This window comes from Pistacia vera, unplaced genomic scaffold (genome assembly GCF_008641045.1).
Source record: "Pistacia vera cultivar Batoury unplaced genomic scaffold, PisVer_v2 Contig294, whole genome shotgun sequence".
NCBI lineage: Eukaryota > Viridiplantae > Streptophyta > Magnoliopsida > Sapindales > Anacardiaceae > Pistacia > Pistacia vera.
This window is the reverse complement of record NW_022196106.1, coordinates 208913-226975: the sequence shown is the minus strand read 5'-3', so window position 1 is coordinate 226975 and position 18063 is coordinate 208913. Positions and strand designations below refer to the sequence as shown.

General features: G+C 34.3%; 1 protein-coding gene across 1 annotated transcript; it reads left to right on the top strand.

Annotated features, from left to right (window-relative positions):
* Window positions 1-628: 628 nt before the first annotated feature.
* Window positions 629-18034, top strand: LOC116135120 (5'-3' exoribonuclease 4-like). The gene is made up of 16 exons (XM_031420827.1): window positions 629-912; window positions 2123-2225; window positions 4000-4076; window positions 4163-4336; window positions 4427-4546; window positions 4642-4704; window positions 4824-4949; window positions 6630-6800; window positions 7293-7370; window positions 9187-9300; window positions 12599-12769; window positions 13262-13339; window positions 15156-15269; window positions 15515-15607; window positions 16189-16259; window positions 17893-18034. The coding sequence occupies exons 1-16, from the start codon at window positions 910-912 to the stop codon at window positions 18032-18034; spliced, it is 1698 nt and encodes a 565-aa protein (XP_031276687.1). The 5' UTR covers window positions 629-909.
* The last annotated feature ends 29 nt before the right edge of the window (window positions 18035-18063 follow it).

The window sequence follows — 18063 nt, the reverse complement described above, 5'->3', positions numbered from 1 at the left end:
TACGACAAAGATCCGATGGGGATTTGTGTCGTAATGCAGTTTTCCGGCCAGATTCCCGCGATGGTGGCGGAATCTGGCATTGGGGTGGTGGGGGGTGTTTTGTCATTTAAAAACTTTTATATATGGGGGTGTTAATTAAATTGCAAACCTAGGGGGTTTTTTAGAAATTTTTAAATTTATAAAAAACAAAAATTGAAACTTTGAAGGGCATTTTAGTCTTTTCACTATTATAACAAAACTCACTAACAGAATATGACGGAAGGTACTTATTGTCGTTTCAAAACCTTTTGGGTATCAACTTATCATTACAGTAAACTTTGGGTATGTACAAGTCGTTCGCCCTTTTTAACATATCTTAGAGTCTTTTTAAGATTATTTATGGAGTACGTTACTGAATCGTATGATGTAAACCTTAAATAATTAAGAGGAAGGTTAACGATAATTTTCAAACTATAGAGGGGTTTAGTGAGATTTACAATGAAAGGGGATATTTGCAATATTCTAAATTATATAGCCGACAATTTACCTTTTGTTTATTACCAAAACACCCCACAATGTCTTTTCTCTTCCAAACTACATAAAACCCGCGTCTCCAGCAACTCTCCCTTTCTCTCTCTCTCCCTTTTATAACTTAAAACCCTAACCGATATCCTTTACAGTGACTCAGTGACTCGGTGACATAGTTTCGTGTCGCTTTTGATGCTATTACATCATGGGAATCCCGCAATTCTACAAGGGCTGTCGAGTAGGTATCGCAGTGCGTGCGGAATGCCAAGGAAGATCGTCCCCTTATAATCAACGGCGTAGGTGCCCCGTGAATATTACGCCCCTAACCCTAACGGCTTCGAGTTCGACAATCTCTATGTCGACGTGAACGGCATTATTCATCCCTGTTTCGATCCTGAAGATATGGTACTTTACTAAAAATGCAAATATTTTGATGATATATAATAAATTTATACTTTGTGCAGCAGTGTTTCCGTCCTGATGAATTTTTTGATGAATGTGAATTATTAGGAGAACTAATTGTTTTTACTCAATAATGTTAGATTGTATAACTTTTGAAGAAGAGGAGTATTGGGATAATTTGTTTATTAAGGGCTTGCGTCGTGGTAAGGTTACATAAATACAAAAATTTGATGATGTTATGCAAAATTTCAGTTCTGAAGCAGGGTTGGTAATACATGAGGAAGTTTGGATATTGGCCGAAGATGAGATTATGGGGGAAACTACATTATGTTAGGCTTCAGATAGTGTATGAATAAGACTTGAAGATTTGGGATAATTTATTTTATTAGGGGTTTGGGGTTATAGATTTTAGGGTATACTGCTTTTATAGATTTTGGATGTGGAAGCTAGTATACTTTCTGTTTCTTATAAAATAAATGGATTTCTACTGTCCTTCTGATCCTCTCAGTCTCCATTTAACACATGTAGAAGAGATGAAGGATGCATATCTTTTCTCTGTGTGGAAGCTAGTATACTTTCTGTTTCTTATAAAATAAATGGATTTCTACTGTCCTCCTGATCCTCTCAGTCTCCATTTAACACATGTAGAAGAGATGAAGGATGCATATCTTTTCTCTGTTGTTCTGTAAGGGGAGAGAGCATGAGAAATAGAGTGGAAAAGAGAATGTTTTTAGCACTTCTCTGTGTGAAAATTGTTGTAAAGTTTTACCGGCATTATGACCCTTACGAAAATTTTCATGAAGCTGCAACTGCATTGACCCTTGTGAAAGTTGTTGTCAGTAAGCTCTGAGAAGTTCTGAGTTATCGAACCTTATGAAAATTGTCTTTGAGCTTCCATATATTGTCATAAAGCTTGGAGCTTCTGAATGAGACGGGCTTGTTTGTATTTACATGAACTTTCATGGTCGTATTTTTCTTTTTAATTTAATGGAAATTTGTTATTTTTTGTTGTAGTGTGATGCGAAGATTGTGTTGTTAATTCTTTGTATAATTTTAGTACTAGGGAAACTATGTAGAGGTGATTAATTTTGCTGTTGAATTTAAAGAAAAAAATGTATAGGCTGTGTTGAAATTTTACATTTTGCTTATCCTATTTCACATGATTTTCTTATCCTTTTTTATTTATTTATTTTTTTCTCTCTATCTCTTGCAGCCAGCTCCGACAACATATGAGGAGGTATTTGAGGCAGTTTTCAAGTACATTGATAAGATATTCTCCATAATTAGGCCTCGGAAGCTTCTTTTCTTGGCAGTTGGTAAGGGCACTCTTTTGATTACTATAAAGTTATTTTAAAGGAAAACTTTAGATGTCTCTCAGTGTGTTTATGTTTTTTTATACATGGTAGCATAAGCGAAGTGTTGTGTTTTTTTATTTTTTATTTTATTATTTTTTTAAAGGTATGAAAGGGTTTTGGTTCTTGTTCTTGGGTAGCATATAATTGGATAGGAGGTTCAGGGGGAATATTCTAGCTCATTCATTAGTCTTGGGGTGATAGTTCTTTGGCTTAGGTTCTTCTAGTGCACTGAAATACCAACTCTTCAAGAAACTGATCTTTTGCTTACCTTATTTCATAATGATGGTACCTGATACGGCACAAAAGTTTCATTTATACGAGTGATTATTGAATAGAATATAACTCAGTGCTGTCTTGTTATTATTCTTTTTACATCAACTAGATTCATCTTTATGGTTTCTTCATCCTTTTTTTGTTTGGTGATCACTCTGACAAACAAGGATGTTACATCCACTTAGTCTCTGTATCTTTTATATTATTGGAAAGGAAAAAGGATTTCATCTAAAAGATGAAACAAGAGGTAAAGAGCAAAAACGGAAGAGGAGGGGAAAAAAAAATTATGCGGAAAATTGATAGGAAATACCTCTAAAGATGTTTCTCACTTTCTGTTCCCTCTCTTTCGAATGGAATTAAAAACAAGATATGTGTTCTGGGTATTGATTCTAAAACTATAACTATTCTAACCGAATTCACATTAATAATAGTAGGGGCTCAATAATATTAGCATGACATCATTCTTGTTGTGGAAGGCCGTTTCGAAACATGGAGGTAGTTGTATTTCTTGGGTTTTTCCCGTTTGTTATACATGTCTTTGGGTTTAAGTTTACTCTGTTCTCAAAGCCAGGCTTTGACGGGATGCTGTGTTTTGGCTTTTTATTTTTATTTTTTTTTTTCCTTGGGGGTGAGGGGGTATGGCTAGGAGAATACAAAATTTTTAAAAAGTTAATGAGAGATGAGGATGATTTTCTATTGGATAGATATTAATTTAGGCTTCTTTTTGGTCTTCATTTTCAGAAAAGTTTTTGGATACTTCTTTTTCTTCACTTTAAGAGATTGGAATTCTGTATTGGTTTAAGTTTATGCTTATTTGTGTGTTTTTACTTTTTTTTTTTTTTTTATTATATTATATTCATTGTGGAGTACTAGTTTTCCCTATTTTGTATATTTGCTTACTATTATATTTTAGTTTTTATGCTTACAAAAAAAAAAAAAAAAAAAAAAAAAAACAAATTCCATTTGCATTGTTAATATTTTAGAGAAAGTGCTTTTGTTTTTCTGCTGAAACCAAAATATTATGAAGGATTTCCTTCAGAGAATTTGAAATTTAATTTTCCTAGAAGTCAAACAGAGTCTTAGGAGTAGTGAGCCTTGGAAGTTCCATACTATTTGGGAAATTTTGTATGTGATTTTATTCTTAAAATGTTTTTCTTTTATGCAGTGGCGTTATGATGTTGTATCTTTTTTCTTCCTCTTTTATTTTTTTTTATTTTTTTTCAGAATTACCATTGTTTTAAACTTCATTTTCATGTCATCTATTATCCACTTCTAGTCACAATACATTTTTAAGCCTCCTCCTAAAAGTAAAATAATGATAATAGCAATAAGGGTGAAGAATTTAGGTTACTGGGAGATCTTGGTTGCTTGAGAAGATGCTTTGAAATGTTTATCGCTGAAGATACTGCATGATTCTTACATCTCTACCTTCAATTCAAGTTTTGGTATCAATCCTATGCAGATGGTGTGGCACCACGAGCTAAGATGAATCAACAACGGTCAAGGCGTTTCAGAACTGCTAAAGAGGCAGCTGATGAGGTACTCATAACTTCTGTGAATGTTCTTGGTCCTGTTGAGGTTTCAAATCTATTTTTCTTATAGAATAATGGTTTGATTATTCTTAGGCCTTAAGGGCAGAGGGGAATGCAGGAGAAATATCATCTCTACCGGAGCAATCTAAGAAATTGGACCCAAATGTAATAACACCTGGTACTGAATTCATGGATTTATTATCATCAGCTCTTCATTATTACATACACTTGAGGATGAATGAAGATTTGGGGTGGAAGGGAATAAAGGTAAGGATGATAGTTCTAGGCATGAATTTCATCTATCTCTCCCTCCCTGTTTCAGAATTAACTTGTATTGTGTGAATATGGATCTCTTAGGTTATTCTGTCTGATGCTTGTGTACCTGGTGAGGGGGAGCACAAAATCATGTCTTACATTCGCCTGCAGAGGAACTTGCCAGGTTATGATCCAAACACTCGGCATTGTCTATATGGATTGGTAAATGCCTCTGCGTATCTAGGTTTTAAAAGCAAGTTCCAATGCTAACTGTGACTGGTCTTTTAATCTTGAATGAATGTTATCTGTTGTTTTAGGATTCTGATCTGATCATGCTTGCATTGACTACCCATGAAGTCCATTTCACTATTTTGAGAGAGGTTTGTCTAATCACGCCTAATGGTTTAAAAAAGTTGACCTGCTTTCACGCAGTCGTAATATTTTAATAAGAAAAAACGTGTTCCATTTGATGTTTTCATTTGAAACTTGTCCCATGAAGTTCAGAGTAGGCTCTAACAATGGTTCAAAGCAAAAGAAAGCATTTAGGAGGAAGCAGGAACAGTTGAGAAAGAAAGTTAAAGCATCTGGCAATTTAGAAGCGTATATCCTGGGACAGAAATTTCAGGTAACTGTCTAATTATTGTTCTTTTATATTGATTACTCAAATGGTTTCTCTCGCACATAAATCCTGACTTTCTTCATTGCGATAAACTCAACGAAATGAAATACCCAAGCAAAATAGTTATACTAAGTTCCTCTCTATTTGTTTGGGTTCTAAAGACTATTGTATCAGAGTGTAAAATCATCTATTGGATGTAATACTATGTTCTTCTAATAATACATTTGATGTCAAGTATATATCTATTAGAATCTTACTTTTCGTGTTTGTGTATTTAAGGAAATGATATATACAACGTTTTTGGAGTAGGTTCTCCTTGAATTTTCTTCCTTGTGCTTGCAGTGGTGTGTTCTGAGCAAAAATGATAGGGAGAGAATTAACCATCTTTCTCTTTACTGTCCTTAGGCTATCTTTTTCTTTACTGTCCTTAGGCTCTAAAGTTGTGTTGCCTATTTTTTAAGCAAAGCGGAAGTGGTTTGATCCAGATCTTGTGTTTCCCTATTCCTGGAGGATTTTTGTGCCTTTGGTGTAGGCAAAAACACTAAGGATATGGAGATATTCAGTATTGGAAGTTATTTTGGGTGATTTGGATGTAAAAAAACATCTTTGAGAACGTCATAGATGAAAACTTCACAGAAGACGAGATACTTATTTGGTGGGCTAGAATTCGTGTGCTTGCAATTTTATTGGTTTTTGTAGCTAAAGAATTTCTGGATTATTCTTTTTTTTGTCATTCTGGTAATTAGTAGGTGGCTTTGGGGGCCGAATCATGTATAGATAATATTCTGTAGAGAAACTTTTTCCACTAATTTGTAAATCTTCTGATGGACCACTAGTTTATTGTGCTATTTACTAGCCTCTTCTTGATAGAAATATAATTTTTTTCTTTCAAAAAAATAAAAATAAAAATAAAGAAACACGTTGAGTGAGGTTATGCTTCACGAGAACAAAACTGAAGTCTCTGTCTTTCATCCTATTTTGAAAGCAGGAGTTGCTTTACTAATCTAAAATTTAGACATACCTGAATAAAGAATATTTTGACATTTTTATTGGATTTTGTTTATCAGTGTTTAAGCCTAACATATTTTTCACCATAAACAAACTACTTTAAAAATTAGTCGTGCAAAATATGATCTGGATTGGGGAAAAGAAGATTGGGACTAAGTTGCGTTGATTATATTTTTCACCATTGCATGTTCTAGTTTAAGTATCCAGGAATGTATAAGATAAGTTGATATTTATTTCAATAGTTTGTGATGAGACTTAATTGAGTTGAGTATATTTATCATCTTTACAAGTTCTAGTTTCTGATAGTGAGGAATGTATAGAAGTCTTTTTTGACTGAAGTAAAGATGCATCTGTATATTATCTTTATTTCAGTTAATAAATTGAAATCCATGACAATTGATATTTAATCCATACTTAAGAAACACTAATTTATTGGCATAGATTCATGTCATAGGCTGCCAAGGCGTATTATTCCATCCATATCAGGATTGATTTGTCAAGATTAATGCTTTAGAGTAAAGCACCTCTAATGTTGTGGTTTCGGAAATTTGCGTTTTCTGTTTAAACTAATGCAGTCTATACTTGTGCTGCAAAGCCTTGATAATATCTTCTTTATTTTTGTAATGATTGTACTATATGCTTATAGTCAATATTCTTCTCTGCTGTTTTGTGCGACAGTTTTTCAACATATGGACTCTGAGGGAGTATTTAGCACTTGACTTGAGAATACTGAATCAGAAATTAACTATGGAAGCAGACCTGGAGCGTCTGATTGATGATTTTGTCTTCATGTGTTTGTTTGTTGGAAATGACTTCCTACCTGGAATACCTTCCCTGGACATATCTAAGGTTTTAACTATGAGATTCCTATTTTAATTGCCTTATTTTCAGTCTAGCTCAAGATGTTGAATTTTATTTTGTTCCATACTGTCAACATGAGGAATGATTATGGTTACCAGCCACAGTTTTATTTCTAGTTGTCGATACCTATAATTAATATACACGGAACACTGCCTACCAGTCACACTTCTATTTTTACTTACCTGATTCCTATGCGAAGGTATGCAGAGCACTGCAGTTTTCTGATATTTAATGATTCATTCTGAAAAACAAATTGAAGCTTGTAAGCATGTTAAAATATAACTAATTCATTTTATCTGGTGGCTCTCTAATATTCCTTCGCAAAGTGAAATCTGAGACGGATCTGTGTAATTGGTGGAGTACATTAGTTTACAAAGCAACATGTTGTTTTGTGTTTCTCTTCTGTGATTATTTCTGGGGACATTGTATGTATGGTACTTGATTCCATGTGTGATTTATTTATTTATTAATTTTTGACAGGGAGCTATTAGTGAACTCCTAAGCATTTACATAAAGGGATTTGTTGAAAGGGGAGGCTACCTAACCGATTCATTTAAGGTAAATAACTTGTGATTTTTTGTTTTATCATATGGTGTAGCTCTAGTGTCTGGGAACTCAGTCAACATTCTCTTATTGGCAGAGTGCATGTATTTCTCATTGAATTAAAACATGCCACTTAACTAATTTTTTATTCATTTTTCTTTACTGTAACATGCTGAAACAATTTTTCATCTTTTAGTTTTTGTTTCTTTTTCGCTAAGCAACAAAGAATTCTATTGAATGAGATTATAAAATGTTCAAATAGGTGGCTAGCTGTCCACCTGCGGATAAAAATATATCCTGTAACCGACCTATGTATCTAGGTATAAAAACTGAAATATGTACATTTGGACCTCTTTGGTCAATCAATATGTTTATCTCTACTTACAATAGTGTATACCAACTATGCAAGTTTTCTGTTAATTTATTTATTTATTTTTTGTTTCAATCTGTTTTGAGTTTAGCTATGCTTTATTGCTTGTTGACTTCTGGTGCAGTCTTTTCTTTCTTCCTTTGAACTTCTTCATCTTCCATTATTTAAAAAAAATAAAAAAATTCTTGCACCACCTTCAACCTAAACCATGTAGTTTATTTTCTTGGCTTTGTTTATAATATTTAACTTCTCTTATGTTGTCCTTGATTGGTGCTACCTTTATCTTTCTAGAGCTATTTCTAGTTCAGTTCTGTTCTTTATTCTCCTGCCTCTTTCGCATCTAAGCTTTTGGTTTAACCTTCTGATCTGATTTCAGATCTCTTGAAATTCAACACTATACTAAATACTCAGATTTTTGTTGCTAATTGTTTAAAGGTTTACTATAGTTCAGATGTTTCTTATTAAGAAAAGGAAAAAACAAAGCAGCTGGGAATTGTTGAACTTGGTTGCAGAATTTACGGATGGTGGCTGAAAAGGAATAATTAGCTTATGGTTATGAATTATTGATGGCCTAAAGTATAGTAGAAATTGGATTTGATGAGCAAAAGGTTTTGCATAGAATTTGTTGGATTGGCCTAATAGAACCCGAAGCACTGCTTCAAGGCTTTGAAAACTAGTCTCATATGTTAAAACTCAACATAGCTTCAATGGTTGGTGCTGAGGAACCTAAGACTCAATTTATGGTTCATTGTCTTTGTATGTTATACCTAGGAAGTCTTGAAGTATTTAACCAGGAAATTATGGTGGATGGAGGTAGTAAGAGAACTAGGTACATGACTTTCTGAACTTCTTCCATTGATTTTCTGGTTGATGTGTTTTGTTGGACATGAGGGAGAGAACGGTGGAGGATGAGATGGGGAGGAAGATTTTACACGTCAGTTAGAGGTCATTGTTGCTGTTATGAGGATGATCATATCATTCACGAGTGAAAGTGAGAATCAAAGGAGATGAGATATTTATAAGAAAAGTCTGAGTTGTTTTATAACTTGGGGGTACTTTCCTGAGATAGCCACATCTTGTGGATAAATTATAAGAATTTGAAAAAAACAATGTAATTATTTTTCTATAACCGGCTGTAAAAGGGAGTGTTTTGTTTTATCCTATAGAACTCTTTATTTAAGGAGAGATATTTTGTTTGGATAGAAAGAGTAGATCCTTGATGAGTTTCTGAAGGAGGGGAACAGCTTCCCAGGTTATTGAAGATCCCTTAATTTTACTAAAATAATTGTTCATATGTGGAAGAATTATGTTATTCTATCATCCTCATGTCGTTGTGTGTTTGCCTGTTTAATGGTCTAAGAGGCTCAAATTTTCTTTACTTGAATCTTTTGTAATGTTAAGCAAATATGTATTTTTTTTGCGTATTTTATTTATTACATGCTATTTTTGTTTAATGTATAGGTAGATTTGAAACGTGTGAAGCACTTTCTTGAGGCTGTTAATCATGAAATCATCTTCATTAAATGTGGCAAAACTTTTGGTGGCAAAACACGTGCCAGAAAAAAACGTCACATGGTATCCCTTTCTGACTAAATGTTGTCTTGGATATTCTACTATATGTAATGTTTCAAGATTTGGTTTTCATTTGGATACCGTAAACCGTTCTGTATAGTTAGGGGGTTTGTTTTTTGTCTTATGTAATTATGGTGAGAAGTCTGAGGCTAAAACTGAAGATTGCCTTGAGGGACTATGTTGTAATTATTGTTCTGTTAGCTTTATAGTGTTCTCTAATTTCTTACTTTGCAAAGCCTTGATAATATCTCCTTTATTTTTGTAATGATTGTACATATGCTTATAGTCAATATTCTTCTCTGCTGTTTTGTGCGACAGTTTTTCAACATATGGACTCTGAGGGAGTATTTGCACTTGACTTGAGAATACTGAATCAGGAATTAACTATGGAAGCAGACCTGGAGCGTCTGATTGATGATTTTGTCTTCATGTGTTTGTTTGTTGGAAATGACTTCCTACCTGGAACCTTCCCTCATATCTAAGGTTTTAACTATGAGATTCCTATTTAATTGCCTTATTTTCAGTCTAGCTCAAGATGTTGAACTTTATTTATTCCATACTGTCAACATGAGAATGATTATCGTTACCAGCCACAGTTTTATTTCTATGTTGTCGATACCTATAATTATATATACGGAACACTGCCTACCAGTCACACTTCTATTTTTACTTACCTGATTCCTATGCGAAGGTATGCAGAGCACTGCAGTTTTCTGCTATAACCCATCCATAAAGTTGAAGAGTGATTTTTTGTCGGACATCCCAGGAATCTCTAGTATCAAGTCGGTGAAGTCCTTGATGTAATCACAGATTGTCCCTGTTTGCTTGATCCTTCGCAAGCGAGCTCTTGCCTCATCCTCGGCATTTTCCGGGTAAAACTGCCGCCTAAGCTCTTTCTTAAAATCATTAAAGGTAGAGATAGTACAGATACCTTTTTCAATGTCTCCTTCTCTTCTCCTCCACCATAGCCTTGCGGTATCTGTAAGGTAGAGGACTGCAGTTTCAATCCTTGAGCTTTCCTCCGTGACGCCTACGGCCCCAAAGTACTTGTCAAGTCCCCAGAAGAAGTTATCAACCTTTTGTGCCTTGCGTGAGCCACCAAAGCTTTTAGGCCTTGGTATGTCAATTCGTTGGCTTTCAACGACGTTGTTGCTGGTCCTTGCAACCATGGCGTGCTTGCATCGCGCTAAATCAGCTTGCACCTTGTCTAGGCGAACAAGGGTACTGTTGACTTCGGTTTGGAACACATGACGGGTTTTGGCAAGTTCCCCTTCGAACTCCTCACGGATTTTCCCCATTTCTGCCCTTAACGACTCCTCCATTTGAAGCAACATGGCTTTCGCAACAGTGTGAGTTTCAGACACCTCCGTCTCTAGCTCATCCACCAGATGATCTAGCTCATCCGACTGCGCGCTCACCCTTTCTTCTATACGAGATAGGCGTGAGTCAAAACTGGAAATAAAGTTTTTGGACTTACCTCTCTGCCTTGAGGGGTTGGGTTTGGGGTCGACTTTCTCTGAGTGACCACGTTCTTCGGAAGCCTCCATCTCAACCGTCTTGGATCCCTTTGTTGAAGCGACAATGTCTTTCACCATTGAATAAAAACCGAGGTTATGCTAACCGAGGCTCTGATACCACTTGTCACACACTTAATTTCTTGCTAAGTTCGTGCGGCCTTAACTCGTTAGAAATGAGTTAAGCAGCCTAACGCTCACACAAACTCACAGGCTCAAAGTATACAAATGAGAGAGAAGTTTAGAGAAAATATAAACTCTGTATTGAGGGAATTCAAGTTATGAAATTTACAAAGGAGGGGTGGCCTATTTATAGACTAAACCCCCTCAAAGAAATGACTACATACATTGAATACTTAGTCCTTAAGTAAACTTATCCCTAAGTAAACATTAGGTGGCAACCTTAGGTGGATGGATAAACATTATCCTTTAAGTTTCTTTGCTACTAAGTTTACTTAACTATGAAATATACTCAGCCACTAAGCAACGTGCAGCCCACTTGAGTCACCAAGCAAGTTGGTCGTGACATTAGGCTCTAAAGTTGTGTTGCCTATTTTTTAAGCAAAGCGGAAGTGGTTTGATCCAGATCTTGTGTTTCCCTATTCCTAGAGGATTTTTGTGCCTTTGGTGTAGGCAAAAACACTAAGGATATGGAGATATTCAGTATTGGAAGTTATTTTGGGTGATTTGGATGTAAAAAAACATCTTTGAGAACGTCATAGATGAAAACTTCACAGAAGACGAGATACTTATTTGGTGGGCTAGAATTCGTGTGCTTGCAATTTTATTGGTTTTTGTAGCTAAAGAATTTCTGGATTATTCTTTTTTTTGTCATTCTGGTAATTAGTAGGTGGCTTTGGGGGCCGAATCATGTATAGATAATATTTTGTAGAGAAACATTTTCCACTAATTTGTAAATCTTCTGATGGACCACTAGTTTATCGTGCTATTTACTAGCCTCTTCTTGATAGAAATATAATTTTTTTCTTTCAAAAAAATAAAAATAAAAATAAAGAAACACGTTGAGTGAGGTTATGCTTCACGAGAACAAAACTGAAGTCTCTGTCTTTCATCCTATTTTGAAAGCAGGAGTTGCTTTACTAATCTAAAATTTAGACATACCTGAATAAAGAATATTTTGACATTTTTATTGGATTTTGTTTATCAGTGTTTAAGCCTAACATATTTTTCACCATAAACAAACTACTTTAAAAATTAGTCGTGCAAAATATGATCTGGATTGGGGAAAAGAAGATTGGGACTAAGTTGCGTTGATTATATTTTTCACCATTGCATGTTCTAGTTTAAGTATCCAGGAATGTATAAGATAAGTTGATATTTATTTCAATAGTTTGTGATGAGACTTAATTGAGTTGAGTATATTTATCATCTTTACAAGTTCTAGTTTCTGATAGTGAGGAATGTATAGAAGTCTTTTTTGACTGAAGTAAAGATGCATCTGTATATTATCTTTATTTCAGTTAATAAATTGAAATCCATGACAATTGATATTTAATCCATACTTAAGAAACACTAATTTATTGGCATAGATTCATGTCATAGGCTGCCAAGGCGTATTATTCCATCCATATCAGGATTGATTTGTCAAGATTAATGCTTTAGAGTAAAGCACCTCTAATGTTGTGGTTTCGGAAATTTGCGTTTTCTGTTTAAACTAATGCAGTCTATACTTGTGCTGCAAAGCCTTGATAATATCTTCTTTATTTTTGTAATGATTGTACTATATGCTTATAGTCAATATTCTTCTCTGCTGTTTTGTGCGACAGTTTTTCAACATATGGACTCTGAGGGAGTATTTAGCACTTGACTTGAGAATACTGAATCAGAAATTAACTATGGAAGCAGACCTGGAGCGTCTGATTGATGATTTTGTCTTCATGTGTTTGTTTGTTGGAAATGACTTCCTACCTGGAATACCTTCCCTGGACATATCTAAGGTTTTAACTATGAGATTCCTATTTTAATTGCCTTATTTTCAGTCTAGCTCAAGATGTTGAATTTTATTTTGTTCCATACTGTCAACATGAGGAATGATTATGGTTACCAGCCACAGTTTTATTTCTAGTTGTCGATACCTATAATTAATATACACGGAACACTGCCTACCAGTCACACTTCTATTTTTACTTACCTGATTCCTATGCGAAGGTATGCAGAGCACTGCAGTTTTCTGATATTTAATGATTCATTCTGAAAAACAAATTGAAGCTTGTAAGCATGTTAAAATATAACTAATTCATTTTATCTGGTGGCTCTCTAATATTCCTTCGCAAAGTGAAATCTGAGACGGATCTGTGTAATTGGTGGAGTACATTAGTTTACAAAGCAACATGTTGTTTTGTGTTTCTCTTCTGTGATTATTTCTGGGGACATTGTATGTATGGTACTTGATTCCATGTGTGATTTATTTATTTATTAATTTTTGACAGGGAGCTATTAGTGAACTCCTAAGCATTTACATAAAGGGATTTGTTGAAAGGGGAGGCTACCTAACCGATTCATTTAAGGTAAATAACTTGTGATTTTTTGTTTTATCATATGGTGTAGCTCTAGTGTCTGGGAACTCAGTCAACATTCTCTTATTGGCAGAGTGCATGTATTTCTCATTGAATTAAAACATGCCACTTAACTAATTTTTTATTCATTTTTCTTTACTGTAACATGCTGAAACAATTTTTCATCTTTTAGTTTTTGTTTCTTTTTCGCTAAGCAACAAAGAATTCTATTGAATGAGATTATAAAATGTTCAAATAGGTGGCTAGCTGTCCACCTGCGGATAAAAATATATCCTGTAACCGACCTATGTATCTAGGTATAAAAACTGAAATATGTACATTTGGACCTCTTTGGTCAATCAATATGTTTATCTCTACTTACAATAGTGTATACCAACTATGCAAGTTTTCTGTTAATTTATTTATTTATTTTTTGTTTCAATCTGTTTTGAGTTTAGCTATGCTTTATTGCTTGTTGACTTCTGGTGCAGTCTTTTCTTTCTTCCTTTGAACTTCTTCATCTTCCATTATTTAAAAAAAATAAAAAAATTCTTGCACCACCTTCAACCTAAACCATGTAGTTTATTTTCTTGGCTTTGTTTATAATATTTAACTTCTCTTATGTTGTCCTTGATTGGTGCTACCTTTATCTTTCTAGAGCTATTTCTAGTTCAGTTCTGTTCTTTATTCTCCTGCCTCTTTCGCATCTAAGCTTTTGGTTTAACCTTCTGATCTGATTTCAGATCTCTTGAAATTCAACACTATACTAAATACTCAGATTTTTGTTGCTAATTGTTTAAAGGTTTACTATAGTTCAGATGTTTCTTATTAAGAAAAGGAAAAAACAAAGCAGCTGGGAATTGTTGAACTTGGTTGCAGAATTTACGGATGGTGGCTGAAAAGGAATAATTAGCTTATGGTTATGAATTATTGATGGCCTAAAGTATAGTAGAAATTGGATTTGATGAGCAAAAGGTTTTGCATAGAATTTGTTGGATTGGCCTAATAGAACCCGAAGCACTGCTTCAAGGCTTTGAAAACTAGTCTCATATGTTAAAACTCAACATAGCTTCAATGGTTGGTGCTGAGGAACCTAAGACTCAATTTATGGTTCATTGTCTTTGTATGTTATACCTAGGAAGTCTTGAAGTATTTAACCAGGAAATTATGGTGGATGGAGGTAGTAAGAGAACTAGGTACATGACTTTCTGAACTTCTTCCATTGATTTTCTGGTTGATGTGTTTTGTTGGACATGAGGGAGAGAACGGTGGAGGATGAGATGGGGAGGAAGATTTTACACGTCAGTTAGAGGTCATTGTTGCTGTTATGAGGATGATCATATCATTCACGAGTGAAAGTGAGAATCAAAGGAGATGAGATATTTATAAGAAAAGTCTGAGTTGTTTTATAACTTGGGGGTACTTTCCTGAGATAGCCACATCTTGTGGATAAATTATAAGAATTTGAAAAAAACAATGTAATTATTTTTCTATAACCGGCTGTAAAAGGGAGTGTTTTGTTTTATCCTATAGAACTCTTTATTTAAGGAGAGATATTTTGTTTGGATAGAAAGAGTAGATCCTTGATGAGTTTCTGAAGGAGGGGAACAGCTTCCCAGGTTATTGAAGATCCCTTAATTTTACTAAAATAATTGTTCATATGTGGAAGAATTATGTTATTCTATCATCCTCATGTCGTTGTGTGTTTGCCTGTTTAATGGTCTAAGAGGCTCAAATTTTCTTTACTTGAATCTTTTGTAATGTTAAGCAAATATGTATTTTTTTTGCGTATTTTATTTATTACATGCTATTTTTGTTTAATGTATAGGTAGATTTGAAACGTGTGAAGCACTTTCTTGAGGCTGTTAATCATGAAATCATCTTCATTAAATGTGGCAAAACTTGTGGTGGCAAAACACGTGCCAGAAAAAAACTTCACATGGTATCCCTTTCTGACTAAATGTTGTCTTGGATATTCTACTATATGTAATGTTTCAAGATTTGGTTTTCATTTGGATACCGTAAACCGTTCTGTATAGTTAGGGGGTTTGTTTTTTGTCTTATGTAATTATGGTGAGAAGTCTGAGGCTAAAACTGAATATTGCCTTGAGGGACTATGTTGTAATTATTGTTCTGTTAGCTTTATAGTGTTCTCTAATTTCTTACTTTACTTTCTTGTTACTGAAGGGAAAAGCAGAAATTGATTTGAAGAGAAACTATTATAATCAGAAGTTTGGGGCTAAAAGTAAAGATGACCGGGAGAGAATTCGGACAGATGCGGTGAGAGACTATGTTGTAATTGTTGTTCTTTTAGCTTTATAGTGTGCATAAATGCTTCTTTGCTGATTCCAAGTGAGTGGCTTAGTGGTAAAAGCCCTGGGTTAATTTAGATGTTAAAGGTTCAAATCCCCTTTGGGCCCACCTACTCGAGATATTATCCCATTGTTAGGCGTGGAAGTAGCCCCCTGTTTAGAATTCAGTGTGCATACATGGAAGGTTGAGGGAATTCTGTATGTCAACAAAAGGGGGAAACATTTTGCTGTTTTTCTCTTCTATGCTCTTTCTACATTTTGATTTCATTAGTTCGAAATATTGAGATCAATGTTGCTCATGTTCGAATCTGATTGGGGAAATAAGCATTAGCTTTGTCTATGTTCTTACCATGATCATCTTAAACTTATGTAGTTTCTAAGAGTGCTTTTATTTTCTTGTTTTTCCTTCTGTTACCTGGATAATATCATTTTTACTACTTACTCTTCTGCTGTGAATCCATCCTCGGGTTGGTTCCCTCTTAAAATTTCATTAATTTAATCTATATTTTCGTTTGTGATTTCAAATATTCACTCCTATAATTTTTTTAGGTCTTTAAATATACAGAAGGGGTTTGTTGGATCATGCGTTATTACTACGAAGGAGTGTGCTCATGGCAGTGGTATGTGCTACATTTTCCTCTTTTATCATAAATTTAGTTACTCTTTTTTCTATACTTTGCTCATTTTCTACAATGTGGTGGCTTTAGTTAGGTTGAGCTGTCTGTTCAATTAGAAATGAACTTTGATTTATTTATTTAAAAAAGGACAAAATCTGAAGTGTAATTAATTGATTTGATTGGAGTTTTTTATTTTGTTACAAAAAAAAGTAAAAGTGAAAAAATAGGACAAAAACAGTAAAATCAATTTTCAGATTATTTGCCTATATGTTCAGCATCTTGGTGCTTCACTGGCATAGCTCCTCGTTAGGCAGGGCTTGAGATATGTCCTTATCATGCTAGCATAATACCACCAATGTCACATGTCCTTATTATGCTGGCTTACTGTGTTCAAATTTGAAACAGCTCCATTAGATGTTTCTCTGTGCATCGTAGATGTTAAGGTGGGGATACACCAGTACTTTGGTCAATCATCGAGTTCAAGCAAAGAACTCATAGACTAATTATATACCTAGAATAATAGTTCACTGGGAAGGTATTTTGAATATCAATTTGATACTCAAAGTTTGAAAACCATGTACCGTATTATGCTCTAACCACCTGGATTGAAAAAAAAAAAAAAAATGGATTGCTCCCAAGTCCTTTTGATCCTCGTGAGTGAGATTCAGATATGTGGGTACTGAAATATACTTGATGGTTGTGTGTTTGCGCTGTTAGTTTCTTATTATTTTTTTAACACTAGTCATCAGTCTTCATGAGTGCCAAACTGTCAATAGCAATTTACAACCCCCTAACCTGCTTGCACAGCAGAATTTGCAAATTAGAGAACTGAAAAACTAATAATATGGTTGTACGTTTATGGTAAATTATTAAGACAATAGAAGGTGTGGAGTTGTATTTATATATGTTGATGCATGATGTATTTACCAATATAATGCCTATGGTGGCAGTATTGAATCATTGCTTTACAACAAGAGAACCACGAGGAATAAGAGAGAAGAGTCGTTATTGTGTGTTATATCTATTTTTTAGTGGTCTTGTGCTCTTTGACAAATTCACAACATTGAATATTAGAAAATTTGTGGCATATGATATTCCAAGCAGATGGTTTAAGAGGATTTGATTCCCTGACTTGGTTGAAACCAAGGTCTTAACCAGTTAGTCCACATAAACCAGGATTAGTGTGGCATGAAAAAGATTTGGATCTTTACAAAAAAAATGGCCAACTCCATATCTAGAATCTAACAAAAACAAAGTTTCCAATATAACAAGAGAGAACCAAATCATGCAATTAAACTAATAACCTTCTAGTTTATATTTATGAAGAATATAGAAGTATCTTGAAACTCTCTTTTCATTGATGCTTGATTTGGTAGTTTGAAGAATGACATGGAGAAGGTTTCTGTGCCTCATGCGTATGTGCTACGAAAATTTTGCTTTCCAGAATGGAGAAAACTAGTTCTTGATAATATAAGGAAATTTATACTTGATTAGAGCAATGTACATACCGTATTTTCAAAATTGGTCATTATGGATATATCATATTTGTTTTAAGTTTCATAACAATGGCCTTACGTCATACTGTTTCACAGGATGCTGACTTGATCTTTAATTATCTCAATGTATTAATGTGCAGGTTTTATCCTTATCATTATGCACCGCGTGCTTCAGATTTTTATGATATTGATAAATTTGAATTTCACTTCTCAATTGGGAAACCCTTCAAGCCGTTTGATCAACTAATGGGTGTATTGCCTGCTGCAAGGTTTCCAATATAACTTATCCATCTCTTTTGGTTATTTATTTA

Bases quoted from the DNA above. Each gene is read 5' to 3' on its own strand.
- LOC116135120 (XM_031420827.1), top strand. The intron at 4,547-4,641 runs GTAAATGCCTCT...CTGTTGTTTTAG, and splicing joins GGCATTGTCTATATGGATTG to GATTCTGATCTGATCATGCT. The intron at 9,301-12,598 runs GTATCCCTTTCT...TTTGTGCGACAG, and splicing joins CCAGAAAAAAACGTCACATG to TTTTTCAACATATGGACTCT.